At 49.2% G+C, this 27237-nt stretch overlaps 3 protein-coding genes and 1 long non-coding RNA gene across 7 annotated transcripts in view; 1 reads left to right on the forward strand and 3 right to left on the reverse strand.

The window, feature by feature from the left end:
• Positions 1-428: 428 nt before the first annotated feature.
• Positions 429-6070, reverse strand: plk3 (polo-like kinase 3 (Drosophila)). Its single transcript, XM_057056360.1, has 15 exons — positions 5661-6070; positions 4930-5037; positions 4728-4844; positions 4488-4617; positions 4290-4377; positions 3914-4009; positions 3641-3836; positions 3431-3557; positions 3203-3318; positions 2894-3011; positions 2732-2815; positions 2500-2662; positions 2279-2408; positions 2075-2185; positions 429-1995 (listed from the first exon to the last, which is right to left on the reverse strand). The coding sequence occupies exons 1-15, from the start codon at positions 5871-5873 to the stop codon at positions 1798-1800; spliced, it is 1995 nt and encodes a 664-aa protein (XP_056912340.1). The 5' UTR covers positions 5874-6070; the 3' UTR covers positions 429-1797.
• Positions 6071-6167: 97 nt separating this feature from the next.
• On the forward strand, positions 6168-7426 carry LOC130538607 (uncharacterized). The gene is made up of 2 exons (XR_008953919.1): positions 6168-7105; positions 7195-7426. It is a non-coding gene; the product is annotated as an uncharacterized LOC130538607 (long non-coding RNA).
• On the reverse strand, positions 6677-8739 carry LOC130538606 (calcyclin-binding protein-like). 2 transcript variants are annotated; one of them, XM_057056361.1, is made up of 4 exons: positions 8564-8739; positions 7691-8151; positions 7440-7537; positions 6677-7352 (listed from the first exon to the last, which is right to left on the reverse strand). In XM_057056361.1, exons 2-4 carry the CDS (start codon positions 7742-7744, stop codon positions 7196-7198), a joined length of 309 nt encoding a protein of 102 aa, XP_056912341.1. In that variant the 5' UTR covers positions 7745-8151; positions 8564-8739; the 3' UTR covers positions 6677-7195. The 2 variants fall into 2 exon arrangements, with proteins under 2 accessions (XP_056912341.1, XP_056912342.1); XM_057056362.1 differs by having other exon boundaries at positions 8537-8739.
• A 1233-nt stretch (positions 8740-9972) lies between these two features.
• The window catches only part of col15a1b (collagen, type XV, alpha 1b), a 29778-nt gene continuing 12513 nt past the window's right edge, over positions 9973-27237 (reverse strand). For 2 of the 3 annotated variants that reach the window (XM_057056359.1, XM_057056357.1), the window contains 39 exons: positions 26888-26962; positions 26453-26551; positions 26024-26129; positions 24774-24814; positions 24580-24708; positions 24417-24443; positions 24273-24335; positions 24101-24178; positions 23735-23797; positions 23516-23653; positions 20539-20592; positions 20272-20307; positions 20055-20183; positions 19871-19930; positions 19759-19794; positions 19640-19672; positions 19170-19232; positions 18509-18544; positions 18126-18209; positions 17976-18041; positions 17807-17842; positions 17535-17597; positions 17370-17459; positions 17051-17086; positions 16920-16973; positions 16703-16759; positions 16482-16532; positions 16049-16093; positions 14709-14778; positions 14590-14615; positions 13621-13710; positions 13373-13517; positions 13253-13302; positions 13024-13155; positions 12812-12931; positions 12660-12734; positions 11426-11623; positions 11238-11353; positions 9973-11004 (listed from right to left, as the gene is read on the reverse strand). In XM_057056359.1, the coding sequence (XP_056912339.1) occupies positions 10782-11004; positions 11238-11353; positions 11426-11623; positions 12660-12734; positions 12812-12931; positions 13024-13155; positions 13253-13302; positions 13373-13517; positions 13621-13710; positions 14590-14615; positions 14709-14778; positions 16049-16093; positions 16482-16532; positions 16703-16759; positions 16920-16973; positions 17051-17086; positions 17370-17459; positions 17535-17597; positions 17807-17842; positions 17976-18041; positions 18126-18209; positions 18509-18544; positions 19170-19232; positions 19640-19672; positions 19759-19794; positions 19871-19930; positions 20055-20183; positions 20272-20307; positions 20539-20592; positions 23516-23653; positions 23735-23797; positions 24101-24178; positions 24273-24335; positions 24417-24443; positions 24580-24708; positions 24774-24814; positions 26024-26129; positions 26453-26551; positions 26888-26962 (3093 nt within the window). In that variant the 3' untranslated portion in view covers positions 9973-10781. The remainder of the gene's footprint in view (positions 11005-11237; positions 11354-11425; positions 11624-12659; positions 12735-12811; positions 12932-13023; positions 13156-13252; positions 13303-13372; positions 13518-13620; positions 13711-14589; positions 14616-14708; positions 14779-16048; positions 16094-16481; positions 16533-16702; positions 16760-16919; positions 16974-17050; positions 17087-17369; positions 17460-17534; positions 17598-17806; positions 17843-17975; positions 18042-18125; positions 18210-18508; positions 18545-19169; positions 19233-19639; positions 19673-19758; positions 19795-19870; positions 19931-20054; positions 20184-20271; positions 20308-20538; positions 20593-23515; positions 23654-23734; positions 23798-24100; positions 24179-24272; positions 24336-24416; positions 24444-24579; positions 24709-24773; positions 24815-26023; positions 26130-26452; positions 26552-26887; positions 26963-27237) is intronic. The other variant, XM_057056358.1, reaches the window with a different exon arrangement.

A 27237-nucleotide genomic window follows, 5' to 3' on the forward strand; every position in this document is an offset into this window, starting at 1 on the left:
AACCAGTTTGGCTCATTGTTTTCTCATTCCAACCAAGCGGGAGATGATTTGCTGAAGGTAGACGACACTCCTGTTTACAGCCTGTTTCAGTGTTGTCAAGGTCAGAAGTAGTGTAATGTAGTAACACACACACACACACACACACACACACACACACAACACACACACACACACACACCACACACACACCACACACACACACACACACACACACACACACACACCACACACACACACACACACACACACACACACACACACACACAACACACACACACAACACACACACACACCGCTGGGGAAGACCAGCCCATAATATTCAGAGGCGAAACGAGAAACTCCTGCTCGTCATAATACAAACAAGTGGCTCAGGCACAAGTGTCGGGTTGAACAAGCATCTCAGGAACTCGCCATCGACCACAAACGGCTTCATTTTCAATAAACTTTATTTTGTCCCATCATCCCCCCAGAAAAAAGGTTGCATACAAAAAGGTGATCAGCGCTGAACATTTCCTTATGCCGACACATTTTCACAATAAATAAAACATAAATAAAAAATAAATAGACATGACGTGCCAAAAATAAAGACTTCTCCGTTGGCAGATGGCTTTTACGATGTGTGAGTCTCGTAATATTTGCATTCCAAGTCACAGTTTTAAGGGCACTATTCTAGAGGGTGAGACAGTAACTGACCAGGATACAGTACAGAGCACAGGTCTCCCCGGAGGAGATATTACTGGGATATACGTCATCACACCAGCTGTTCTAAAAGCTTATACCAGGTAGAGAGTGTAGTGCTGTCACTGACCTTTAAACCTTTAAGATCAAAGCAAATCCCACCTGAAAAAACATCCTAAACTTTCATTTGTGTCCCACTTCACAGCCACAGAAGGGTCGTTATTGCACTACGGTTACCCTGGGAAAGGCACTTTAACCCCCAGCCCACCCCACTTCCAGCTACCGTGCACGCCTCGCTCAGCTGCTCTGCGTGAATTTAAAACGGAATTTCTAAAACCAACCGAGAGAAACGTCGTTGGTATTTATTAAAAAAGAAAGAAAAGGTTTTGCCAAATGAAACTGCTGAGAAGTGCAAGCGTGCGTTGGCGCTCACGTCTGCTGTGAAGCGCCGGTGAAGCTTAAAAGAGGAAGGTGGTGATGTTGCAGCGTCTCCACAGTCCATCAGGATGTTGAATGTTGTGCACGTGAGGTCAAGCGTGCGGCGTGATGCGTGTCTGGCGGGTCGGGAGGAGGAGCCTCATGAAGGTGTGCACTTCAGTCCAAGAGCAGGTCAGGGACCCGCGGGGGCAGGGGGGCGTCTCTGCCGTCACAGCCTCGGCTCCAGTTCAAGTCAAGACCAGAAACTACTTCTACAGTACTTTAGGGAGCAAAACGTAGTGTTCAGAAGGTTGTGAGAAGACGTGCCTGGATTATGGGCTGCGGGGAACGCCGAGATGTGGTCACGTTCAGAGATTCAGAGGAAAAGGCTGATGTTGAATCCACCAGGGGGCATTTGGGTTCGTTTATGCCAACGAGAGACGGCGTCTCCGCTCTAACAGGAGCCAGACTCGGTTTCGGGGACGAACCCTCCCAGGTAGAGGCCTCTGAGGGATCAGCTGGACAGGCACAAACCCGCCAGGAAACATCCCGACATTCACTTGGATTTACACAGTCCGCTCAAATATTCACACCACTTCCTCCAGGAACCTTCTGGTTCGGGGCCATTGGGGGATGTGGACTCATCCAGCACTGCTGCCCGGCTGCCTCCAGGGCAGCAGGCAGCCGACCTGAGCCCAGCGGTCAGGCGTCGGAGTGGTGCTGGAGCAGCTGGACCACGTACCGCAGCCGGTGCCGGAGCTCCGAAGTGCAGCCCATCTCGGTCAGCATGCTGAGGAGGTACGTGTACGAGACCCGTTCCCGGGTGATGTAGGTCAGCAGGTAGGAGTCGTCGGCCGACCTGCACAGGATGATCTTGGTGTGGTCCGTGTAGAAGTTCACCTGGAATGAGCCAAAACGCACAATGAGAAGGGAAAAAGGAGCGATTCCGTTTCTGGGGTCGTCTTCTTGCCCCACCAACCTGCAGAGTGCCGTTGTTGAAGAGCATCACCAGAGCATGCTCAGTCTTCACCCACTGGAGCAGCAGGGGGGGGGCACCTGAGGCCTGCTCCCCACACAGAAGATCACCACCCTGGAGGGAGGGGAAAGCCCAAACGCCACGTTACGCCATGAGCCCACCTCTGATTGGTCTCATTTTAGGAGGAAAAGCAGCAGCTTGTCTCACCTCCATCAGGTTCTGCTCCATGTAGTTGGCCATCAGCTCCACAATCTCCCTCTGACTGTGCAGCTGCTCCGGGAGGGCGTCGGCGGGGAAGGTGAAGTGTTTGTTGTTGGTCAGGCAGTAGTGGACAGTGCTGTTCAGAGAGAAGGCCAGTCGTTACTCGCACCACGCCGAGGCTCGGCCTCGCCAGGAGGTTCTGCACGGCGAGTAAACGACGCACGTACCTGCGCTGGTCGCACAGGCTGAGGTGCGTTCCCTCGTTGAAGAGCACCCCCACGCTCTGGTTGGAGAGCTGGTAGCCAAAGCCGTACTTGTTGGAGTAGTCGACCCATTTGGTCACCCACAGGAAGAACTGGGGTCTGGACAGACAGGGCGGGTTCCTGTTGGCTGCAAGGGACGGGTTAAAATGGGCGAGGAGCCCGGCGCCGGCGCCGCCACAGCCCGACCGTGTCCTACCTGCAGGCATGGTCGCCAGGCAGCCGCTGAGCACTTTCACAGCTGAGTCAGCAACAGCTGCGGGGGTCGCCACGTCCTCGCAGGCTGAGGACAAAACCAGACGGGGTCAGGACGCCCCTCGGGGGGGGGGGGGGGGGACAAAGGGGAACAAAGGCTGCTTACGTTCAGTGCTGCTCGCCACGGTACCCTTGAAGGAGCGCGAGATCGACTTTCTGGATTCCTCCTCGGCAGGAGTCTGTTCCAGGGGGGCGGAGTTGGCCAGAGCGGTGGGAGGGGCCACCTGTGACGACCACAGACGCAGCTATAAAAGCGGCTCGTCACCGCACGTTTGTGGCGATTGGGACGCTCCTGCTGTCGGTGGCAGACGTTTCGAGAGGAGACTAAAGCTTTGGGATCGAGTCCCTTTACATCATCCTCCCCATCCAACACCACCCACAGTTCACGTCTGTGCACACGCACGTGCACGCGTACCTCGTTGGGCCCCACGGTCTTGTAGCTGATCTGTCGGTTAATCGAACATTTGACGATCCCAGACACCAGCTTGGAGATGTCCTTCTCGTCCTTGTCCTCACACAGAGTCTTTTCCACTGCAAAGAGAAGCGAAGCGCATGAGCTCGGCACCAGGAGCAGAGGCGCACGGGCCAGACGTGCACGGGCCAGACGTGCACGGGCCAGACGTGCACGGCGCCGCCTGCTCACCCTTTGACTTCTTCTTTCCAAACAGGCTTTTGGCCATTTTTGCAAAGAACTTCTTGGCAGGACTTGGAGGGTGAAGCTCTGGTACCATCGTGCAGCTGCTCGGGGGGAGCTTATCGGGGGTGAAGCCCTGAAACAGGATAAAAATAAGAATCACGCGGAAGGTGAAGGAAAGAGGGCTGAGGAGCAAGAGGAGCAAGAACGCCGACGCACCTTGAAGAACTCGTGGCTGAGGATCTGGTCCAGGGAGAGTCTGTCGCTGGGGTTCTTCTGCAGGATGCCCGAGATGAGCTTCTGCGCAGGGTGGGAGATGGTGGACGGCAGGTGGTACTGGACCTCCTTGATGCACCTGTAGGTCTCCTTCAGGTCCAGGGTCTCGAAGGGCGGGCTGCCGCACATCAGCGTGTACCTGAAAACCGGAAACACAGGACGAGCTCAGCATTCCGACAGCCTTCAAATCAAGATTCCACCAGAAAACGAGCCTACATGACGCAACCCAGGGACCAGACGTCGGACTCGGGGCCGTGGCCTTGCCTGTTGAGCACCTCGGGGGCCAGGTAATTGGGCGTTCCGCAGATTGTTCTGAAACCAACAGACACTTGTTACTTTGGAACGCTGCGGCTGCAGAGCGGAGCAGGTTGGCCAACCCCCCACCCCCAGCAAGAGCGTCAAACAGGGACTGAAATTCTGCTCTGGGCTCAACAGTCATTAGGGAACCAGTTCGGTGAGACGGTTCAGCCAGGAGATGGTGGGCGGGGGCACCAAACCACACTTGGACCTCCCAACCCTCTTGACCTTCACCCTAGTGAGTGCGTCTCAGACTTGAGTCAACAAGAAAACGAGAGTTTGAAGCCTTTCTAACTTTTTTCGCTGCTCCACCGTCTCCAGTTTGGCGGCCAGACCGAAGTCGCCCAGCCGCAGCTCCATGTTCTCGTTGACAAAGAAGTTGCCTGAAACAGACAGAAACAAACGGCCCGTCAGCATTCCACAGATAACGCGGCCGTCCAACAGGCAGATTCCAGGGATGCCTGCGTGCGGAACGCCACATTCCCCCACGTACCTAGTTTGAGGTCTCTGTGCAGGATCCCGCGGCTGTGGAGGTACTTGAGCCCGGAGATGATCTGTCTGAGGTAATATCGGACCTCTGGGTCGGTCAGAGTGTGCCTCGCTTTCCAGATGTGTGCCAGGGACTGCAGAGACGGGAATGATTCAGCTGTGGGTGCACGCACGCACACACACACACACACACACACACACACACACACACACACACACACACACACACACACCACACACACACCTTTCGACTGCAGAGCTCCAGGAAGATGTAGATGTTGTCCTGATCTTCGAAGTGGTGTGAGAATTTGACCACATGCTTGTGCGACAGGTTTCTGTGGAGCTCGATCTCGTTCAATATCTGCCCAGAAAAGAAGATTCAGCCCATTTGATTCAGCCCCCCCCCCCATAGAATCGCTGCTGCTGCGGACATGTTGAACACACACCTTCTCTCTCTGGTGCGGCTTCGACACCCTGCTCTGCGGGATCACCTTCACCGCGTACATATGGTTGTTGGAGAGGTCCGTCATCTCGTAGCATCGAGCAAAGCCGCCCTGGGGGGGGGGGGACAAAGTGGATGATCAGGTCTCAAGGCAGCAAGTTGAAAGCTGCATTGATTAATCAGCTGCACAGGCCCAGATCAATAACTGCGGGACAGACGGAGCAACAACGCCTCCTACAGCGGTAGGATCGAGAGCACCATGATCACGCACCCGCTCATTCACGCACAGCTTTCTTTTTAACGCGATCAACAGTGGCAGGAGAGGCGCGTGGCAGGGGGGACGCGGGGGGACGCGGCGGGCTGGCTGCTGCATTCATTAAGCGTCACATCCAGACGCGTCCAGCGCTGCGGCAGGAAGCGGGAGGAGGGACACGCTTGGCCGGACGCCCGCGCGGATGACGAGCAACTGTTGCTCTGTTCACGCGCGTGGACACCAGGAGCCCGTTTAATCCTCCCAGGTCGCGTTAATATGCGCCAATGCTTGTGAACGCACGCATCCGGTCTACACGGTGCGATGCCAGGGGTGCGCGCGCGCGCACATGAGCTGGCACACCTTGCGTCTGATTCATTCACGATGCTCGGAGGAGGGGGTGAGCCACGAGGTCATATTTCCGCATTAGCAGGCACACCTGGAGAACACCGATCCAGCGCGTGAGACAGGGAGACGAGGCGTACCTTCCCCAGGAGCTTCCCTTTGCTGTAGGACCGGCCCGTCATGGAGTCGCTCACCACCGGCGCCAGCTCCGCTTTGGCTTGTTCCGCCTTATTCTTGTTCGTTTTGGCCGCGGCGGGCGGCTGGAGAGCTCCGCGCTCCGGAACGGGCTTCAGCACATCCGCGTTCATGGCGTGGCACGAAACACGCTGCGCCGCGGGGACGTGCGTGTCCATGGGAGAGACGAGCAGCTTTCACTCGGTTCCTTTCTAAACGTCTTTTCGCTGGTGCGCACTGATACGTCCACCGCACCCGACAGGATCCATCCGGCGTGTCCGTGCGCGGCTCTCGCAGCCTTTATAGGCGCGTCTGACGTCACGGAGTCGGAGGCGGGGAGAAGCCCCGTTTGGCCCCGGACGCGAATTCACCGAGAAGTGAAGCGAAACCATGAATGAAGCCGCGGACGGAACCAGTTTTCCTGCCGTTATTGTTTCCTACTTCAGGAAAGTTTTTCCAAGGTAAAAGTTCAGTGCCTCACGCACGCGCTTCTCATTCCAGATGATTTCTTGATCCACACCAATAATCTCACCTCCGAAGACCGGACGCGCTCGTCAGCAGCTGCTCGACGGCGCCCCCTGGCGGACACCCAGCGTGGCCACACGTGGTAACCACAAGAAACTCGCTCGGTCGATATTTGAGGGCCAACGGTTGATGTCGAGACGAGACACAAATAACCACAAATTCTGGCAAAACATTTGTTGAAAAGTGTAGCAAAGAACAAGAATGTTGCCATGGCAACAGGGCTGTGGGAAGCCAATGCAGCAATAAAGAAAGAACGATGCAACAATGTGAGAGGAAGAGCAGACCTGACGTCGCTTCCTCGGTCCCCATCTGATTATTGTAGCTGCACCTCCTCCCTTGGCTGTTGTCCATTCACGTCCCCCCCCCCCCCCCCCCAGCCAATAAACACCCACAATTCCCTGCAGCTGAAGGGCTTGGCGGTTTGGGACACTTGTGCATTGACGCCATGGTTGCAAGCTTTGACCAATGAATGTCCACTTTTAATCAACACAAAATAGATTCTTTCCGATACTTTGAGCTGGGGGCTGCAGAAAGGCCACATCACAGGTGGCCTGAAGTCTTGGCCAGAGCTCTTTCAGATACATCAAGCACCGATCAAACAGTGTGATTGCTCCTGTTTTGGCAGATCCCCACTGGAGAAGATCGTGGTGTCACCTGGGTTCTATCCTGACTGGAGCCACGACTCTTCCATCTTGGACACCAGCAGCAGAGCTGCAGCTCCGTCCTTTCATATGGGGACGTTACATTTTTAATGATGTATCATTGTGTCTGGATGCCTGTATCTCTTTTTCCTTTCAGTTTCTGTGCTTATTATTAAACCGCTTATTGGCTGTGGAGACACGGCTTCCTGCTCGATGGCGCCCCCTGCTGGAGACAACTGGAGCAGGTTCTGGATGAACTTACACATTTTACAGACAGACTATCGACTTGTTGACTCATCGGGGCTTTTCTTTCTGAATGACACCCCGGCTACAGTTCAGAAGTCCATGGTGTCTCCTCGTCTCTTCTCCTGGGACTCCGCCCAGGCTTTGTTGAGCGTTCTCTTCGTCTCGTCGTCGCCCTCTGAGTAGATCTTCTTCAGTATGTTCATCAGGCCCTGGCTGGGGTCGCTGCTGCCGTCTACACCGGCATGTCTGTTGTTTTGGGGGGCAAAATGTTGTTTTAAATCCTCAAATTTAGAGTGAAAATAATTGAGACATCAACCATTTCTCTGGACTCACTCCTTCTTCTCTTTGGTCTGCTGTTCCACCTTTGTGAGGCACTCCCACTTCTGACTTGTCTGCTTCTTGCACATGACCAGAACCATGTCTCTTTTTATCTGTTGAAGGGAAACATGGGGTTTTGGAAAGGTGCACCTCAAAACTAACGGCTAAAAATTCATGCAAAAAAGGGGAGAGTCTGAGAAAGCCGCACTTCTTTCACAGCAACAGAAACGAAACATCCAATTAGTTCCAAACATGCACAGCTTTACCTTTTTAAAACTGTCTTTTGGGTCAATAGGATGTAAAAGGTTGAAGATATTCATCTGGTGATTTTGTTGCGTTCATGGACCCGCCAGGAGCGCTAAACATCAACCTCACCCTTCTCTAGACTCCACCTGCACGTTTTCTGGTGGATTTTCATGGACATCCTTCAGTGTAAGGTATTTCTATACAAGGTTCTCTGACTGGTCCCAGGCTGTGTAAAAGACAGAAGTGAAGCTGGAAGCGAAGAGAGCGCCACACCGTAGTTGGAGATCTGGACTGTGCGTGGGGCTTTGGAGGGCGCACGGCTCCGCCTGGCTCTTCACTTGCTGCTCCTTCTGTTGCTTTTTGAGTCCAAGCTCTTTTTCCACCTTTTGCTGTTCCTCTTTGAGCAGATCCTGAAGCCTTTTCCTTTCCCACCCTCCAGAAGAGATCCCAACTCCACCAAATCTGCCTCCAGTTGCTTCATCTGCATTTGACAGCAAAGGGAGACAGAAGATTGGTTTCCATTTTAATCAGAACACATAAATAACTCTTAACAAGTTGCTAAAGTGACTGAATCGGGCATGGATTTCTCCCCACACTCACAAATAAGTCTAATCCCATTCAAATGATATCTTTCTCTACCAAACCGATATTTTAATTCCACAATATTCCAAAGATCGTCGGACATTAAGAGTGGATGCTGGAAAATTCTGGTATATTCCAGCTAGCAAACCAGCAAGCTAAGGCTGCTCAGCTGTCGCTGGACAGTGAAAAACATTAAATCAGCATAAATGTGGTTTTATACTGGTTGTAAGAACAAAATTCCTACTTCCAAATGACGCACATTACAACTGGTAAGCCTTACTTACAGAATAATGAAGGGCGTCAACATTTACCTGCTCCGTCAGACACATTTTGGCATCGTTTTCACCAGTTATATCAGAATATAAAAGTCCGGCTCATAGATCGTTCAGGAAAATATTGGAAAATATTTTAAATAAACAAAGATTAAAAACGGACGCAAACTTCCGGTCTAAAAAGCGGAGCCAGACCGGAAGCGACTTCTTCTTCTATCTTTTTATGGCAGTTGAGAACACGTTGTATGTGGACTATCGCCACCTTCTGGACCGGAGGATGGAGCAGAATAAACAAAGGTCGAAATTTCATCATGCTAAAGTTTGACCTGATGATTGAGCTAAAAATATTTCCATAATTAGTTAGATATTAATCCTTAATAAAACCAGAGAGAGAAACTTTAACCTAAAATGCCAAAAGTCTCTAAATCCATCAAATTATGTCAAGAATCTGGGCATCATCTTTAACTCAGCTGAGTTTTAGTCCACACATTAAAAATGTAATGTCCTAAATGTAAACTCCCAGCTTCCTCTTATTCTGGCTCCTCTCCTCAGATACTGCACGCAAAGTCAGACAGTAAAATATTGTCTAATGGCCACGCGGGAGGTCAAGGGGAGGAAGTCAGAAGCTTCAAAGCCGTAGCACAAACCAAACATGGCTCTTGGATGTGGTGAGAAGGTGTCAAGAAGAGGAACGTCACCTGGCCCAAACTGAAGCATGGAGTCCATCAGACTGAGCTTCATCGTCCGGACTCTATATGATGCGCCGCCCCTCTGCTAAATCTGCAGCTATGGCTCGGAAAGGTGCCATCCTGCCCCCCTGTGCACAACCTCAGCAACATTCAAGCACAGGCAGACGCTACCAGGTCCTCAGGCGAAGGTTCTGGTCAGATCACTAATGGGTCCCCAGAACAAACTCAGACCTTCTGCTCCACTGCAGAAGGTGATTAGCAGCAACAGGCTGGTTGCCAGGTGAGGAACGAGCTCCAGACCAGATTAGGTCTGAGCTGCAGAACCTCACGTTAAAGTGACGCCAACAAAAGCATCTTTTATGGATGACATCTGACATCTTGATGATGTGGGCGAGTTTGTGCACTAAGAGTCACAAATGTGAGGACACATGCAGCAAAATCAGGACTACTTTGTGTTGGATTTGTTGGTGTTTTTGCTTCTTCTTTGTGTTGGATTTGTTGGTGTTTTTGCTTCTTCTCAGGTGCAGACCTTCATCAGTGACGCCCAGGTAGGTGACCAGCTCAACACAGTCACACCTCAGGTGAACTCACCTGTCCTGAGGAGCCCGAGGTGCCACACAGACACGGGGAGGACACGCAAAGGCCTGACAGAAAGACTAACCCTAACCCAGATCAGTTCTGTCTTCACAACCTCATTAACACACCTGGAGTCGTCACTAAATTATGAAGGAAATGTATTTTTGTAAGGGAGTAAAGACATTTACAAAAACAGAAAAGAGGCCTTTATTGAGTGAGCACCAGTCAGCCAGTACAAACTGTGGGTTTGTGTTGGAATCGTAACAAAATCAGGAAAACTAAGCTAGCAATGAGAGCTGAGGATGTGGGCGGAGCTAATTATCAGTCCACTGTTACTGAGAGGCCCTCATACACAACCTGCACCTCTACTGAAGAGAAAAAGCAAAATGACATCATGCACACTGTATATATGTACATTCACACCCCTGACGGGAGCCGGAGCGTCTAACGCAGCGTCTCACTACTGCATAAATTAATTATTATTAATTATTGACGCTCCATCTGACCTCTAATGCTGGAACACTAAAGCACAAACCAAGAGAGAGCCGAGGTAAAATAGGGCCGACATGTTTAAAACATCAGGTCTCATGTGAGGCAGACGTGGGACAACATGGACGCCATCTTTTACTGGAAAACATTTATGCTGATTTAATGTTTTTAGAGTAAATATTAATCCTCTTTATTTGATGTCTCATGATGGTAAGAAAGGTGGAAAAAGACAGAGAACATGTCATCAGATGTTTCAGATGTTCTCAGGGGCTTTAATGCAGATGAGGGCTGACTCTCAACCATCCTATGGTTTATTCTGCAACCTGATGGAATAGAAGAGTCCAAATATCTTCTGATGATTGAATCAGTGGAAGAACGTAGCGCTGATGGTGCTGAAGCAGGTGAGCTGTGTTCCCCTGTGGGTGTTCAGAGCTCCTTCAGCTTCCTACGAGTGTGTGCCAGTGTTTGCATTTGAAGCCTGCCAGCATGTGCGTGTGTGGTCCTCAGCCCCTCCCTGGACGTGTGCTGCCCACGTACGTGTTCTCCACACACAGCACGATGTGGTGGCGGGCGCAGGGGCGGGCGTGCTGCCCCAGCAGCCGTCCCGTCTGCAGCAGCGCCGCCTGGCCCGTCACCGCCGAGTCGCCCGTCCGCCAGGCTTCGCAGTAGTTGGCGGTCAGACGGACGCCGACAGTACTGGAGCCGTGCCAGACCAGCTTCTCAGGCCTGGTGACCAAGGGACAGGGACAGTGAGCCAGGGTACATCACCTTCACAATGCATTATGGGATACTTTGAGCACACTAAACAGGCCACAATGATGCTCAGTCAAGGTCAGACACCCCTAGTCAAGAGAGTCAGTCATTTTGGACTCAGCGTGAATATTGGTAACTTTCTGCTTAAATGAGCACCCCAGAACCTTTATACAGCCCCCCCCCCCCCACCCCCGTGTGTCCCTCACCATGCTGGATCAGTCATCACATCGCGGCCATCGAAGGAGTAGACAGGGAGAGACGGGTTAAATGTGCCTCCATTGCCAGAAAAGATGGACATCCAGCTGCTGAACAACACTTCGCCCTACGGGGGGGGGGGGGAGTTTGTGGTGAACTTTGCCAGAGGATCATAGTGAACACATGGATGAGGTCTCACCCTGAGATTGACCACTGGCATATCAGTGCGGTCGGCCTTCCTCACGATGGTGGCCAGGTCCTGGAGGTGTGAGGAGAGGAAGGCCCTGTAGGTGGAGGTCAGCCCCATGGAGCGGGCCTGCTGGTAGCACTGGAAGTCTGCCCCCCGGATGCCCCGCATGTCCCCTCTCAGGGGGCTGTTCAGGGCAACCAAGTGCAGCTGCAACCAAGGAGGGTTCAAAGATGTCCAGGTAAGAATATCAGATATTTATCTTCCTGGGGGGGACGGAGCCTTCGAGGCAATGGCAGGGCAGCCTCAACCCCAACCATATACCCCCCCCCCCCCCGTTATTCACAACACCCAGGTGTGTTCGTTTGATCCAACAATGGTTAAATGTAACACAAAATCCACTTGGAAAGTCACGACTGGCAGCCTGGAAGGTGTGTGTGTGTGGTGTGTGTGTGGTGTGTGTATGGTGGTGTGGTGTGTGTTGTGTGATGGTCCTACACTCACCCCAGGTATGGTGTGTGTGTGTGGTGTGTGTGGTGTGTTGTGTGTGCGTGGTGAGTGTGATGGTCCCTGCACTCACCCCAGGTGTGGTGTGTGTGTGTGTGTTGTGATGGTCCTGCACTCACCTCAGGTGTGGTGTGTGTGTGTGTGTGTGTGTGTGATGGTCCCTGCCACTCACCTCAGGTGTGGTGTGTGTGTGTGTGTGTGTGTGTGTGATGGTCCCTGCACTCACCCCAGGTGTGGTGTGTGTGTGTGTGTGATGGTCCCTGCACTCACCCCAGGTGTGTGTGTGTGTGTGTGTGTGTGTGTGTGTGTGATGGTCCCTGCACTCACTCAGGTGTGGTGTGTGTGTGTGTGTGATGGTCCCTGCACTCACCCCAGGTGGGTGTGTGTGTGTGTGTGTGTGTGTGATGGTCCCTGCACTCACCCCAGGTGTGGTGTGTGTGTGTGTGTGGTGTGTGTGTGTGTGATGGTCCCTGCACTCACCTCAGGTGTGGTGTGTGTGTGTGTGTGATGGTCCCTGCACTCACCCCAGGTGTGGTGTGGTGTGTGGTGTGTGTGTGATGGTCCCTGCACTCACCCCAGGTGTGGTGTGTGTGTGTGTGTGTGTGTGTGTGTGTGATGGTCCCTGCACTCACCCCAGGTGTGGTGTGTGTGTGTGTGTGTGTTGTGTGATGGTCCCTGCACTCACCCCAGGTGTGGTGTGTGTGTGTGTGTGTGTGTGTGTGATGGTCCCTGCACTCACCCCAGGCGTGGCGTGGAAGGTGTGTGGGAGCACGTTGTAGCTGGGCTGATATCCTCTCCTGCCGTCATGGAGCTCCTGTGTGGAGGAGAGTGATCACCAGGGTTCTACCACACATTTCCTTGCAACAGTGATTGATCAGCTATGGTCTGGACCTGGCTCTGGACCTGGCTCTGGACCTGGCTCTGGACCCTCTGTGGTTTGTTCCCTTCTCCAGATCTAGTGAGCGACTGTGATGCTGCTGCAGTCGCTCCGTTACTGATCATCTCTCCCAGCTGGAAGAACACAGTCAGTTTTTAAAGCTGTTGTTCCACGTTTGCTTCATTTCTTGGACTAAATCTGTGCTGAGACGTGGACGCTGACACACCTGAACCTTCCGCCAGCCGTTCCGAGCTTTCACGTAGAGCTCTCCTCCCTTCTCGGACACGTAAGCCAAAGTTCCTTCAGCAGCTCTGTGAGCGTCTCTGCTGAGAGCCTGGATCGATTTATAGGTGCTCACCTGAATCAGTCAATCATCAAAGTGTTCTTGTCAGGAACAAATCTCCTTCAGAGCTACAACAAATTACTGGAAGTGTTTGGTAGGTCCCTGCTCGTACCAGGCCACCGTGTCCGGGAGACCCAGGTGGGCCAGGGGGACCTGGAGGGCCTGGAGGATTGACAGCTGTCAAAGATATGATATATAAATAACTAACTTACTCTGCACTTCTCTCACATACCTGATCCATATGGAGGTGCAGGCCCAGGGGGCCCAGCAGGGCCAGTAGGCCCTCGAGGACCAGGTCTTCCTAATCCTGGGGGTCCAGGTGGGCCAGGAGAACCAACAGGTCCTGGAGGGCCAACAGCAGACTCACCTTTTGGGCCCTACAGAATAAAAATAAAAGTAATCAGCCTGGATGTTATTATTATTTTTATTAGTAGTAGTAGTACTATTATTAGTATTTTTATCATCATCATCATCCCTTACCACAAGTCCCGACCTCCCAGGCAGTCCTGGAGGTCCAGGAAATCCACTGTCGCCCTTCACCCCCTTCTGACCTTTGTCACCTTTGTCCCCCTGCATTCACATTAATGCGTTCACAATAATGCATTCACAATAATGCATTCACATTAATGCATTCACAATAATGCATTCACATTAATGCGTTCACATTAATGCGTTCACAATAATGCATTCACATTAATGCATTCACATTAATGCATTCACATTAATGCATTCACATTAATGCATTCACAATAATGCGTTCACATTAATGCATTCACATTAATGCATTAACATTAATGCATTCACATTAATGCGTTCACATTAATGCATTCACATTAATGCATTACATTAATGCATTCACATTAATGCGTTCACAATAATGCATTCACATTAATGCATTCACATTAATGCATTCACATTAATGCATTCACATTAATGCATTCACAATAATGCATTCACATTAATGCATTAACATTAATGCATTCACATTAATGCGTTCACAATAATGCATTCACATTAATGCATTCACATTAATGCATTCACATTAATGCATTCACAATAATGCATTCACATTAATGCATTCACATTAATGCATTAACATTAATGCATTCACATTAATGCGTTCACAATAATGCATTCACATTAATGCATTCACATTAATGCATTCACATTAATGCATTCACATTAATGCATTCACAATAATGCATTCACATTAATGCATTCACAATAATGCATTCACAATAATGCATTAATGCAAACTGAAATAATGATATATATAAATATAACGATGGTGCTAGGCTGCGCAGAGCAGCTGATGGGGACAGACAGATAAATCTAGAATATTCTTTCCTATAAGTCTGACATGAACCCTTGCTCCTGATTTTACTGACCTCTGGCATCCACACCTTTATCACCTGCTTTCTATAGCGAGATAGTAGCTGATTAACTCACCACAATTCCATCTGTGAAACCTGGTGCTGATAAAAAATGAAATCAAATAAACCAAGTGAATAAAGCAGGTTTGTGTTCTCAGCACAACGGGGCTTCACCAAGATCTGTGCCTGGCTCACCAGCTGTGCCTGGCTCTCCTGGCGTGCCCACGTCACCTTTATCTCCTTTAGCCCCCCATGTTCGTGACTCCTGAACACACACACACACCACAACACACACACACACACACACACACACACACACGCTTGAGCTCTTGTTGCTGCTGACATGCTTTCACACAGAAATACACCGGTACGTTTGCTAGCAGTTAGTGAGTATTAGCCAAATTCACCTCCTCAGCTGTTTATTCAACCATATTGATTATGACTGAGCTTAATTTGTCATCTAGATCATTTCCTCAACATAAGAGATGAAAATGAAAAACACGGCATTAATGTCTTCATCATGATCCGGAGTTTTATACACACGTCTGTAGAATGATGCCTAACGTGATGAATTTAACCCAAATATTTAAATGTGGGCAGATTGTTGGGGTCCAGGGTTCTGGGTTGGTTTTTCCTGCAGGGGGCGTGGTGGAGCCGTGCTCCTGCCACAGGCTGACAGACCTGCAGTCTATCTGTAGTCCAGCCGCCTATTTAAGGACTAAACTCCTGCCCACCAGGGTCAGGGTGATGTTAGGGTTGGTTAGGGTTATGCTAGGGTAGGTAAGGGTTGGGTAGGGTTAGGGTGATGTTAGGGTTGGTTGGTTATGCTAGGGTAGGTAAGGGTTGGGTAGGGTTAGGGTTAGGGGATGTTAGGGTTAGGGTTGGTTAGGGTTATGCTAGGGTAGGTAAGGGTTGGGTAGGGTTAGGGGAGGTTAGGGTGATGTTAGGGTAGGTATGGGTTGGTTAGGGTTGGGGTTAGGGTTATGTTATGGTTGGTAAGGGTTGGTTAGGGTTAGGGCAGGTAAGCGTTGGGTAGGATTAGGGGAGGTTAGGGTTGGTTAGGGTTATGCTAGGGTAGGTAAGGGTTGGGTTGGGTTAGGATTAGGGGAGGTTAGGGTTAGGGTTAGGGTTGATGAGGACCAGTGCTTTAAGTGGAAAAATGGAGGTTGGCAGCTAGAACCAACCCATAATTGACAAAGTTCAATACTAGAACATGGTGCTTTTGTCTGTTCACTGGGATATCGTCCCAAGAAGGGTCTCCAGGGGTTAGGGACAGGGTCTCCAGGGGTTAGGGACAGGGTCTCCAGGGGTTAGGGACAGGGTCTCCAGGGGTTAGGGACAGGGTCTCCACGGGTTAGGGACAGGGTCTCCAGGGGTTAGGGACAGGGTCTCCAGGGGTTAGGGACAGGGTCTCCAGGGGGGGTTGTAGCCCAGACAAGGCGGCTGCCATGCTGCTCCATCCACACACCATCACAACCAACTGATCATCCAGCAGCACGTTAAAAGGAACCAGTCAGAGGAGCTGACCCACTTACTCTTCCCGTTTTGCAGTGCGGTCTGGGGCGCACCGGGAACACTGTCTTTGAATTAAAGAAAGATCGTCAGACTACACACATCGTTTGTTAGCTGGACTCTGCTCAACATCAAAGAAATCTGCCACGACCAGCGATGTTGCTGCCCCACTCCCTCATGTTTAATGCTTAAAGTCGGGCTGGGTGGACTTCATGTTTAATTAGCTCAGATAATGACAGTTGTTTGAGGAAGGCATCATTATATATTACTGCTTTAAAATCACAGGTGGTAGAATATAACTCTATATGAACATTTCAAAATGGAAGAGTGAAACAAGTTCAAATGCATTTGATGTATTTGCTATGATCAAAGACTTGGAACTAAAGCCTTTAAGGAAGCATTGCTATCATTTTTAGCACAACTAATGCTGGGGAAAAAAAAGAGATGGAAACTTACCCCATTCAAATTAAGAATCCTCCCAGGAGGTCCAGGAGGACCTGGAGGTCCCTGAAGAAACCGAGAGTAAACTAAACAGTCCTCACTGTAATCACAATCTTTGCATAGGTGCACCAACAAGGGTTAACAAAAGTCTCCAAAAGTCTAGAATAACTCTGCATTCATCATGATGTCAGCGCTCAGGGCTTTAACAACGGTGACCACAAAGATGCTTCATTTACCGGGAGACCCACAGACTCTCCTCTGTCTCCTTTCCGCCCAGGAAGTCCAGGTCGTCCCTGCAGAGGCAACAAACCACATCAGTTCAACCTCTGGTCTTTTCGATCATGGAACAGGTTCCAGGTGTTTCTGAGCACTGACACAAAATGTCTCCGTCTTCCACCAATGAACGCGTCAAAGTTTTAATGGACTCTCAGATCCAGCATGAGGTTTACTCACCGGGCGACCAGGGAAGCCATATTCTCCTTTTTGACCAGATGGTCCAACTGGTCCCTTAAATCAAAGCACGTGTCCCTTATGTTCCCTTATTTACAGCATTTATGCTTGTTCAGGTGAAAAGCAAAACTCACCATGGGTCCAACAGATCCAGGAAACCCTCGCTCACCCTAAAGAACAGATACTCATCAAAGGAACTTCATATGGGACAAGCATGGCTTTTTTGCTGGGGGGGTTGGGTTAGGAGGAGGCTATATCAAGCTACGCACGTAACAAATTAACAAACTATCTTAGAAAATCATGACCCGAGCAGTTCATCATTGATTTGGAAACTCAAGTGTGTGTGGAACCCAAACCGGGCCAGAAGCACCGATGAAGGCCATGTTCCGAGTCTCTCATTCTTCTATCATGATATTCCTCATCAGCTGTACTAGAGTTAATGGTTTGTCCTACCTTTATGCCTTTGGGTCCCTGGGGGCCTCTTGGTGCAGGAATGATAGATCCATCCGCAGCTATGGTCACCCCTGGCTCACCCTTCTCCCCCTTTCAGTGCAACACAAATATTGGATGTAGAGATTTGTTGTGTCCGACACTCCTTTCTTTTGGTCTAATCCTTACCTTCACCCCTGCTGGCCCCAGCAGACCTGCAGGGCCAATGTCTCCCTTTGGTCCTCTGGGGCCCTGCAAGAAAACAAACACATGACCCATGAGGTTTGATAAGGAAAAAAGCCAGAAACAAATTTGGACTCCAGACGCTTTATTCCAACGTCAGTGACAACAAACAAGAAGCTCTTGACGCTCTCAACTCTTCTCAACATTTAGTTCTTCCAAACACTCAATATCCTTTCATTCATTCAGCTGATCAATTCTAAACAGGAAGGTGCTCTTACAGGAAATCCAGCTCTGCCAGGAAAACCTTCAGGTCCCTGCAACAAGCACACACAGTTCAAAAATAAGCACATGCACGCACACATGCACAGGAACAGCCAAGCAGGAGGTCAAACTCCATGTGCAGATGAGCATGTGACACACTCAGCCCCTGGGGACTCGTGTCCTCACCATGGGCCCTGGGGGTCCTCTGAGCTCTGTGAAGTTGAAGATGCCCTCTGTGATATTGAGGAGCAACTGTTGGCAGAAGATGGAATTAGTGAATTAGCATTTTATGTTTGCTTGTTTTTGTGGTTTTTTTTGCTTTGAGTGTGGACTCACATCCTGCAGGTTGGTCATTGGTCCAGGAGGTCCAGGAGGTCCCGGTGGTCCAGAAATGCTGTGCCCATCTTCACCTCTGCTACCCTTAAAAACATTAAAGGGCCTTTATTAATCCCTTGTTCCAATACATGAACACTGGCACTATACATGTGTTCATGTAGGAAATCCTATAGGCTTTGGAGACGTGAGGTGATGTTGGTTGGAGCATCTGTGTAGGGAAGCCCTGAGAACATTGAGTGGTTCTTCTGGATCAACTAAGCTCAACTGTTCTCAAGACCATCGCGCCTTTACATTCACGTAACCACAACGCTTTGCAACAACAATAATGATCAAATAGCTGGAAATGAGGGAGCAGCAGACATGGTCAGCATCATTAGTCCTACCTTAGGTCCTGGGCCGCCCTTCTCGCCTTTGGCCCCCTGTTTGAGATGAAAATGAAAAACAATTGATGTCTTCATCTGACATCCAACAGTGAGAAGGTAGAATGAGATACATTTTGTTCATCCCACAAGAGGAAATTCTTTTTTTTTCTATTATTACAAACAAGAAACTTGATCACACAAATGAACACAGCTGTATCGAGGGGGCAACAGAGTGAGGAGGTTGCCCCAAGCGTCCTAAGCAAGGGTACCCCAGGGTGCCTTGGTAGCAAGGGTACCCCAGGGTGCCTTGGTAGCAAGGGTACCCCAGGGTGCCTTGGTAGCAAGGGTACCCCAGGGTACCTTGGTAGTGATCTGCAAGTGTCCTGGCTCCTCTCCTGCTACCAGTAATCTTTTCCAATTTGGAACTAGGAACCATCTAAGCCCAGTCCCCCACTAACTGAACTACTCCCCCCCCCCACTACCACCACCACCACCAAAAAAAGGAAGCTCACACTTTCAATGATATGGACCCACAAAGATGTGACATTCTGTCTAACGCAAACTCTTCCTGCTCTTACAGAACTTCCAACAATAGAGAATAAACATAACAGACACAGGTTGACCATGAAAACCACATCCAGATGAAAAACAGATTGTATGATCAGAGAACTCAGGCACTTACACGGGCACCTGGCAGTCCAGCAGGACCTGGTGGCCCCTCTGGACCTGGATTTCCTGCTTCACCCTGCATGTAAGCAAAGAACACGACAGGTTTAAGTCTAAAGTAAGTAAATCAGATTAAGATGTGTTTAATCTGATTAACATGTCTTCAGTCTGCTTCAGATTCAAAGCAATTTGTTCGAAAAAACAGGTTTTATGCAAAAGTAATAAATGACCAGCATTGATGGAAAATATTGCTTTTTCATTGGACCATTTACTGTCAAATGACCCAAAACAGCAGGAAGTTTTGTCACAAAACCACCGGAGACTTTGAAGGAACATAAAACCGAAACAAATAAACCAGTTAGGACTAACCTGCAACCAGATGAGCTAGTTTATAAAATCTGTGGTTGAGCTAACCTTAACCCATCTACACACACACACACACACACACACACACACACACACACACACACACACACACACACACACCTTTACAGAAATTCCTGGAGCTCCATCCTCACCCTGCAGAAGACATCAGAGAAGATCTTAGTTCTTGTACAGAAGTTCTAAAATGACCTCTGTGACACGTCATATTTAGCAAGTCTCACCTTTGATCCCTGCACACCAGGAAGACCCGGAGGGCCCTGAATGGAACCAAATCAACTGCATTTACTATTTATGGAACAATCCACTATTTACAGCCAACAATTGTGTTCTGACCTGTGGGCCTTGGACTCCAGCTCCAGTAAGCACATCCCTCTTCCCAGAACCCTCCATATCCTGCATGAAAATGTTGCACATAAAGTTGATGTCACCGTTTTTTCTGACTCTCCCTCTGCTCCAGACAATGAAGTATAACACACTTTTCAAAAGGTACCATGTAGGTGTAGCTAGCTATGCTAACCTCTACAAAGAAGTTTGTTGCTGGAGGTCCAGGTGGACCAGGAGACCCTGGAGGACCAGGTGGGCCTCTTCTCCCTTGTGGACCTCCAGGCCCTGGGGGCCCTTGTATACCTACTGAGCCACATTCTCCCTGCAGAACAACACACCTCATAGCATCACTGTCACTGTTGACACAGATTCATGATGACGTTCTGCATTTGTGTTGAGTTATATATGACCTTTGGTCCAGGTGGCCCAGGTGCACCTTGATCACCCTGGAAAAGCAACAAAATCTATTATTTGTAGCAAAAGCTGCTGATAGAACTTAAGGAAACCCATTCAACTAAGAATATCAGTATAGATCTGTGTAGAATGCCACTAATTGGTTTGTGCTTTTGTCATTTTATGGTAGTTTGTCCAAACACGAGCAGAAACAGTTTCACTTCCTCTCCTGCAGGAATCGGCATCATCACCAGCCAGTTGGGATCACATCTGGATGATCATACCTTTGCACCCACACTTCCTGGAAGACCTGGAGCTCCATCTTTTCCTGTTGGTCCCTGAAAATACAGAGACATGTATACAGGCTGATGCAGGTGCCCCATTAGTGTAGAACTCAAGAGAAACACACGAACCCTCCAAAGGTACTCAACTGAGACACAGGAAGTGTGTGAACTGCATCCTTAAGGCCACAGCTCATCTCACTGTGGTCCAAAGATCATGTCACTCTATACTATAGCAAGACCTTGGTTGTCATTCTATTGATTGTTATTAAATGTTTACAGAACTATTGACATGTAATGATTTAGATTCACATCTGTCTTTTTAAAAATGAAATATCCAGAAATTCTGTGTGTTGAGTGCATCTAGTTGGCAGAAGAAGTTCTTATTTGCTGGGGTCCAGGCTTCCCGGTTGTGCTTTTCCTGCAGGGGGCGTGGTGGAGCCATGCTCCGGCCACCTGTTGGCACACCTGCAGGCCATCAGCGAGCAGCCGCCTATTTAAGGTCTAAGACTCCGGCCGACCCGTGTCGGAGGATTTTTGTGTGATTTGGTGTTTCTGGTGACTTTGTTGGTTTTTGAAGATTTTGGTGATTTTTGTGGCTCCACGCTGGAGCTCTTTGTGTACATCCGGAGTAAGAACTGTTGCTTCCCGGCAGTCCAGGAGGACCGTCCTTTTGTGTTTGTTTAATAAATCCTATTTTGGACCTTTCATCACTGCGTCTTGCCTGCGTTCGGGTCCTGGACAACCACGCATCATAACACGATTCTTAAAGTGGTGTCTGACCCTGAAGTCAGGAGGAATTCCTCTCTTCAGTAAAGAGAAGATAAAGTCAGACAGAAGGACAGAAATTTAAAAACCCATCGAGTCCTAAAACTGAAAAGACAACTCCTACTGAAGCCAACCACCACTGGCTTCATTGAGATTGTTAAATTAAATGAAGTTAAACTTTGGTTAATACAGAAACACAAACTAAACAGAACTTCAAACAAATGAATTCAAAAAGCCAAATGAACAAAGGTTCTCTGCACAGAAAGTAGCATTTAGTGTAAAAGTAGCATTTTGAGCTCAAATCAGACCTAGAAACAACCAATGCTGAAGCACGTGAAAGAAAGAGGAGCAGGAGGAGGGAAAAGAGGAGCAGGAGGTTTAAACCACAGCGCACAACCTTCAGTGTGGACAACAATACAACGGGACTCCCACTTTTCCTCATGTTGTCATCTTGCAGCATTAATAAAATAAAATTCAATATTCTCTCCTCAGGCTACACTGAGTTTTTCTCAATTGTTTCCACACATTCTCTGAAAACCCACTTCACACTCTCAGAACTCTACACACACATCTACACACACAATGGACAAAATCATCTGTCCTTAAACTTTACATTCAAAACAATGTGGGTCCTATGAACGCTCGGGTCAGTGTCAATGTGCTCAAAAAAGCTCCTAATCAGGCTGATCAGCCGCAGGTGTGCCACCATGTCTGTCCCCCACAGCAGTAATGGTACACCACCCTCAAAATGGTTTTCAAATGGCATCATGACGACAAAACAGCTGTTCTGCATCCTATTTTTTTTTTTCTTTTCTTTCTTCCGACATCTGTGACCTGGAACTGTACCAGGGAGACCTGGACAAGTGTCGGAGATTCCTCCTTCAGTGCCGGTTAGTCTGTTGTCAGAAGGCCCAGTTTTTCACCAGCGACTTCTCTGAGGTGTCATATCTAGTGGGTCCTCAAGGCACTGGCGTGGGCAGAGGCGCTCAGCTCCCACCGTTGCCTGGAAGCCATGTCTTTTGCGGAGTTAGAGGAGAGTCTAAAAGCGGTCTTCGACCAACCAGACCATTCCGGGGACGCGTCTGCTTTCCCTCCACCAGGGAAATCGCTCAGTAGCGGACTTCTTGGTGGAATTCTGGACCCTAGCTGCCGACTTGGGGTGGAACAAGCCAGCGCTTTGGGGAGTGTTCCTGCAAAGGCTAAGCAAGCATCTGCAGGACAAACTCCAGCTCCGGCAGGAATCTCAGGATCTGCATTCCCTCTGGCCATTTCATTGGACGACCGCCTGAGGGCTAGACGCCGGGAGCAAGTTTCCTACATTCCAAGTCGTTCGGCCGCACCATCCTCGACCTCTGTTGAGGTCCCTGCTCATTTGGGGCCTGCCAGTCTAGTTCAGGTGCCCCACACCGTGCCCCCAGATGTGCCGACCGCTGGGGAGCAGCCTATGCAGCTTGGGCGTGCAAGTCATCCTAACCCTAAGCAAGTCATTTCATTGCTGGCTGCCCGGTTCGACCAAAAGGGCGGGCCCGTCAGTAGCTGTGGGGGTACTGGCGGGCCAGAAGCCAGGTACGGACAAGCCCCCGTTTTTGGATCAACTCTTGTTGCCGGTATCCTTATTTGTTGGAGGTAGATTCTGAAGCCCAGGACAGGCTTCTGGACCAGGAATTGGCGGTGCAAGTGGGCTGCGGGTTGGAGAGACTTGTCAGGGAGGAAGAAAGGCTGAACAGAAAACCCTGTCCAGAGGACCTGGACCTCCGTCTGGGCTGAAGGGTCCCTTCACCTGACCAAGACTCTTAACACAGCCAAGACAAGGCAGAAGTGTCTGAGGGAAAAGTGTGAAGGTCCCGGAGTGGTCCAGCCAGAACCCTGACCTGAACCCAAACAAGCATCTCTGGAATGACCTGGAATGCTGCCCTGTATACCCTGACAGAGCTGGAGAGCATCTGCAGAGAAGGACAGACGATCTTGAAATCCAGCTGTGACGTCAAACCCAAGAAGACTGGAGTCTTCAGGCTGGATGTCTGTGAAGGTTCTCAGCTCTTGGTATTTCTCAGAGGTGAAACATCTTCATGGAACTCCAACTCCAGTTGCTATGATTCAGCTACCAGAATCATCCTGGAGTACTGACCAAAGAGTCTGAACACTGATGATAATATTGATATAGAGGAGCCCAGAACTGAGTGTTGAGAATTTGTGTTATCTGATAACTTACTGGAATTCCAGGTTGTCCTGGCAGTCCAGGGGCACCAGTGGGTCCATTCAGGCCTGGAGAGGGGCCTATGTTAAATGTTGACAGGTTGGATCCAGGAGGACCGGGAGGTCCTGGAGGGCCTGGTGGGCCGGGAGGACCCTGACAGAGGAAGAATGTGAGTTTACCACTGTAACTAAAACTATAGAACTATGTCATCTATTTATTATGGCCCTGGCTTACCCTGACAAGCATGGTGTCACTGTCCAGGTCTTCAAATCCAGAACCAAGAGCATCTGTTCCGTACTGCAACACAGGGGTTTCCAATTACATTTGCAAGAAAGAGTTCTTGCATGGGGATTCTGTGGGTCACCCTAAACATCAAAATGTTTGGCTTCATTTTGTAGTTTCTCTTCAGGTTTTGTAGGACTTGATGAAGGCAGAACCACAAGTGTTCTAATACTTGAAATGATTCCAACGGCATCACTTTGCAGCCGTTCTTAAACCGGTACGTTCTCATGCTTGTAAAAATCAAACACATTCACACTTCACTAAAACATGGAGAAAGATGACCCATCTATAATCTACTCAATATAATCAATCACTCACAGGTACACTCCGAGACTGGGGGGGTCCAGAGGGACCAGGCAGGCAAGGAGGGCCTGGTAAACCAGTTCCTGGGTCTCCCTGTCGAAATGGATGAGAAACTATGAATAGATGCTGTGTAGAGTACAGCTGACAAAGTGTTCCAAATGATTTGTGAATGTGTGTTTATCTGCACCTTTTCTCCTTTAGCCCCAGCTTCTCCAGCCAAGCCAGGAGAGCCTTGACGTCCTCTTGGACCCTGGAGGACCGGAATGTTTTAATTCATTAATGTCATCAACAGGAGACACAGAGAAGACCTGAAGACACTAAAGGAACTTACTGGATCCCCTTTTTCACCTTTATTTCCCTGTAAAGACAATCAGAGATTTAACTCAGGTCAAAACAGCTCAGTCAAAACCAAAATCAGATCATCATCATCATCATCATCATCATCATCATCATCATCATCACGGTAACATTCATAGTATCTCTTTGACTCACACCTTCTGTCCATCTCTGCCTGGCACACCTTCTTTTCTTGGTCCAGGTGTAGAGGTCGGGCCAGGTGGACCAGGTGGACCTCTGGCTCCTGGATCTCCAGGTTCTCCTTTCACCCCGGGTTTAATGTGACCCTTAGAACAAAGAGGACCGGTTTGACAGATGCAGCTGTGCAGCAAATGTAGGCGCCTGGATGTACCTTCCTGGATGTCTCTCCAGGCTCTTCTGTCCTGTATGGTCCTGTTAGCGTATGAGACATTAGCATGTTGTCAGGAGACAATCATAGTCATACTAGATCAACAAACCCCTTTGACAGATGAACTTCAGGACATTCATACATTAACTTCAGTTCATAATTAGCTTGTTTCCAGATGTTGACACTCATGTCCTTTGTTGTGTCTCCATACAAGGAAACTAACAACCATTCCCACTCACATTCCTATCTGAGGTTAGTGTAGAGTCACCAGGTCAGTCCCAAATGTGTCTCTGTGCACTGGGGGAGGAACCAGAGGGCTCTGGGAGAAGATGCAACCTTCTGGCTGTGATGTCATGGTGCCAACTACTGCACCATTGTGTCACCAGCTTTTCATTTAATCTTTTTATTCTTTTATCTACCTGCTTCCTTCCACCACAACTGAAGATGCACCTGGGCCCATGAACAGATCTACGACTGTTGTTCATGCTGATGTTCTCTGTACATGTGGCATCTACTGCACATCTGTCCATCCCAGGGAGATGGATGCCTCATCTGTGGCTCTCCTTCACATTTCTTTTTCCTTTCTTTCCTGGTTTTTGGACAGGGGGGGATCACAGTGGAGCAGCTTGGAGCCCTTCAGGGCAACAATATTTGAGAGTTTGGGCTCTACATCAATGCATCTCCCAGAACGGAGGTTCAGGACCTGAGGGCCTGGCCGGTCGTCCTGACCTCCCACGACAGCAGTTTTACTCAGTAAAGTCAGCATTTACCCATAAAGCAACTGTGTTTGTCCCAGAAGGAAGCTTCAGCATTATTAGCCAACATCCTCAAAAACACCTCCCGACACAACGAGGAGCACAGGTGGTCCCCCAGAGATGTGAGACCCCTGCATACATGGTGCCCATTATCACCTTCACTGAACCACATTCACCTGAGCACTGTCTCTGCTCTTTGACTGGGCCATTTCTGTGGAACTGTTCACCCAAATCAAAGAGATCTTTCTGTTCCACCTAACAAAAGCACTCATTTAAAGACAGATATCAAGCAGGTTTTGCTCCTTCTCCTTGTGTTATTAATGTCATCCAAGGCTCTCCACAGCTCTCCACCCAGTTGATGTGGGTTCATCAGAACAGCTCAAACATCATCTACAGCCATGCAGAAATGGATTAAGCAGCATTTTAAAGTCTCAAATTCAGGAGGGATATTAAGGAAGGATGGAGGTTCAGGGACTGAAAGCTCAGATCCTTCTTGACCTTTAGATTCTTGACTGGTCTCTGAGGAGGGCTGGTGTCCTGAGGACTCATCGAGCTCTATCTGCGGTGCTTCGGTGGGTGGAGCTCTGACTGGAACGCCGTGGTCCTGTTTGAGGAAGTCAACATGACAGAATGTGAGTAGCCATCATAATTAAACTTCTCTGAAGGTCTGAAGGTCCCAGCCTTAACCAAAGCTGCACTGTACACCATATTATAACAGTATTAGAACCCAGTGCTATAACAGATGTTTAAAGAATTCCAACACTGTGGAGACACATCCTTCAGATTTAGAACAAACATACTGCAGATCAGCTATTTACTGCTTCCACTTGCTGTTTACTTGAGTACCGGTGCCTCTGTTTGATCACCGTTTGATTACTGGATGAAAATATGAAGCAGGAAGTTGTAGAAGCTTTTCACACGTCCTACCAGCAAGCTACTGTGGTTTCGCTCCTTTGACCTCTTCATCACTTCTTCCTCCATCTCTCCATCATCCATGGAATCATCTCCACTGGTGTATCCTGAGGCCTTTATCACACACACACACACACACACACACACACACACACGCACGCACACACACACACACACACACACACACCACACACACACACACACACACGCACACATCTTGGATTCTTGTACAAAATGAGATTGATGGTTTTACTATAATAACTCAGCAGATTGTTATGTTGAATTTAACCACTAGGGGGAACTGTCGAGCGGTTCAAGCTCCGGTGCTCCAGGTCCTTCACAACTGAGAACTTACAGTAATCTGCTTTTAGCATGTAAAAACAGTGCAGTTAAAGCACTTGTGAGAACACGAGAGTGTAGCTGCTGATATTATGCATGTGTGCTTCTTACATAAGGATCATCATCCTCACACTGTTCCTCTGCTGCCCGTGGACCATCTTTAATCACCAGCTGCTGGATAGATCCCTGCAAGGTGCAAATATGGTCGAACTAAGTGTTGGTCTTTATCGCAAAATAGTTTTCCAAAACACCAAAAGCATTGTCAGGCTTTCTAAAATCAATTCTAAAAGGTCTGTAAACATTTCATCAGAGCTCCATTTTTCTTTACTGTAACCCTTAAATGTGGGAGCAGCAGACTCAGAATCCTGCCTCCAGTCCTGGATCCGACATAATAAACTTGCTCATCTGCACCTACTTCCATCCTCTCCTCCATTCCCCCCAACTGCAAACTTCTTTTCAGG

The sequence above is a fragment of the Takifugu flavidus genome, chromosome 15 (assembly GCF_003711565.1).
Source record: "Takifugu flavidus isolate HTHZ2018 chromosome 15, ASM371156v2, whole genome shotgun sequence".
NCBI lineage: Eukaryota > Metazoa > Chordata > Actinopteri > Tetraodontiformes > Tetraodontidae > Takifugu > Takifugu flavidus.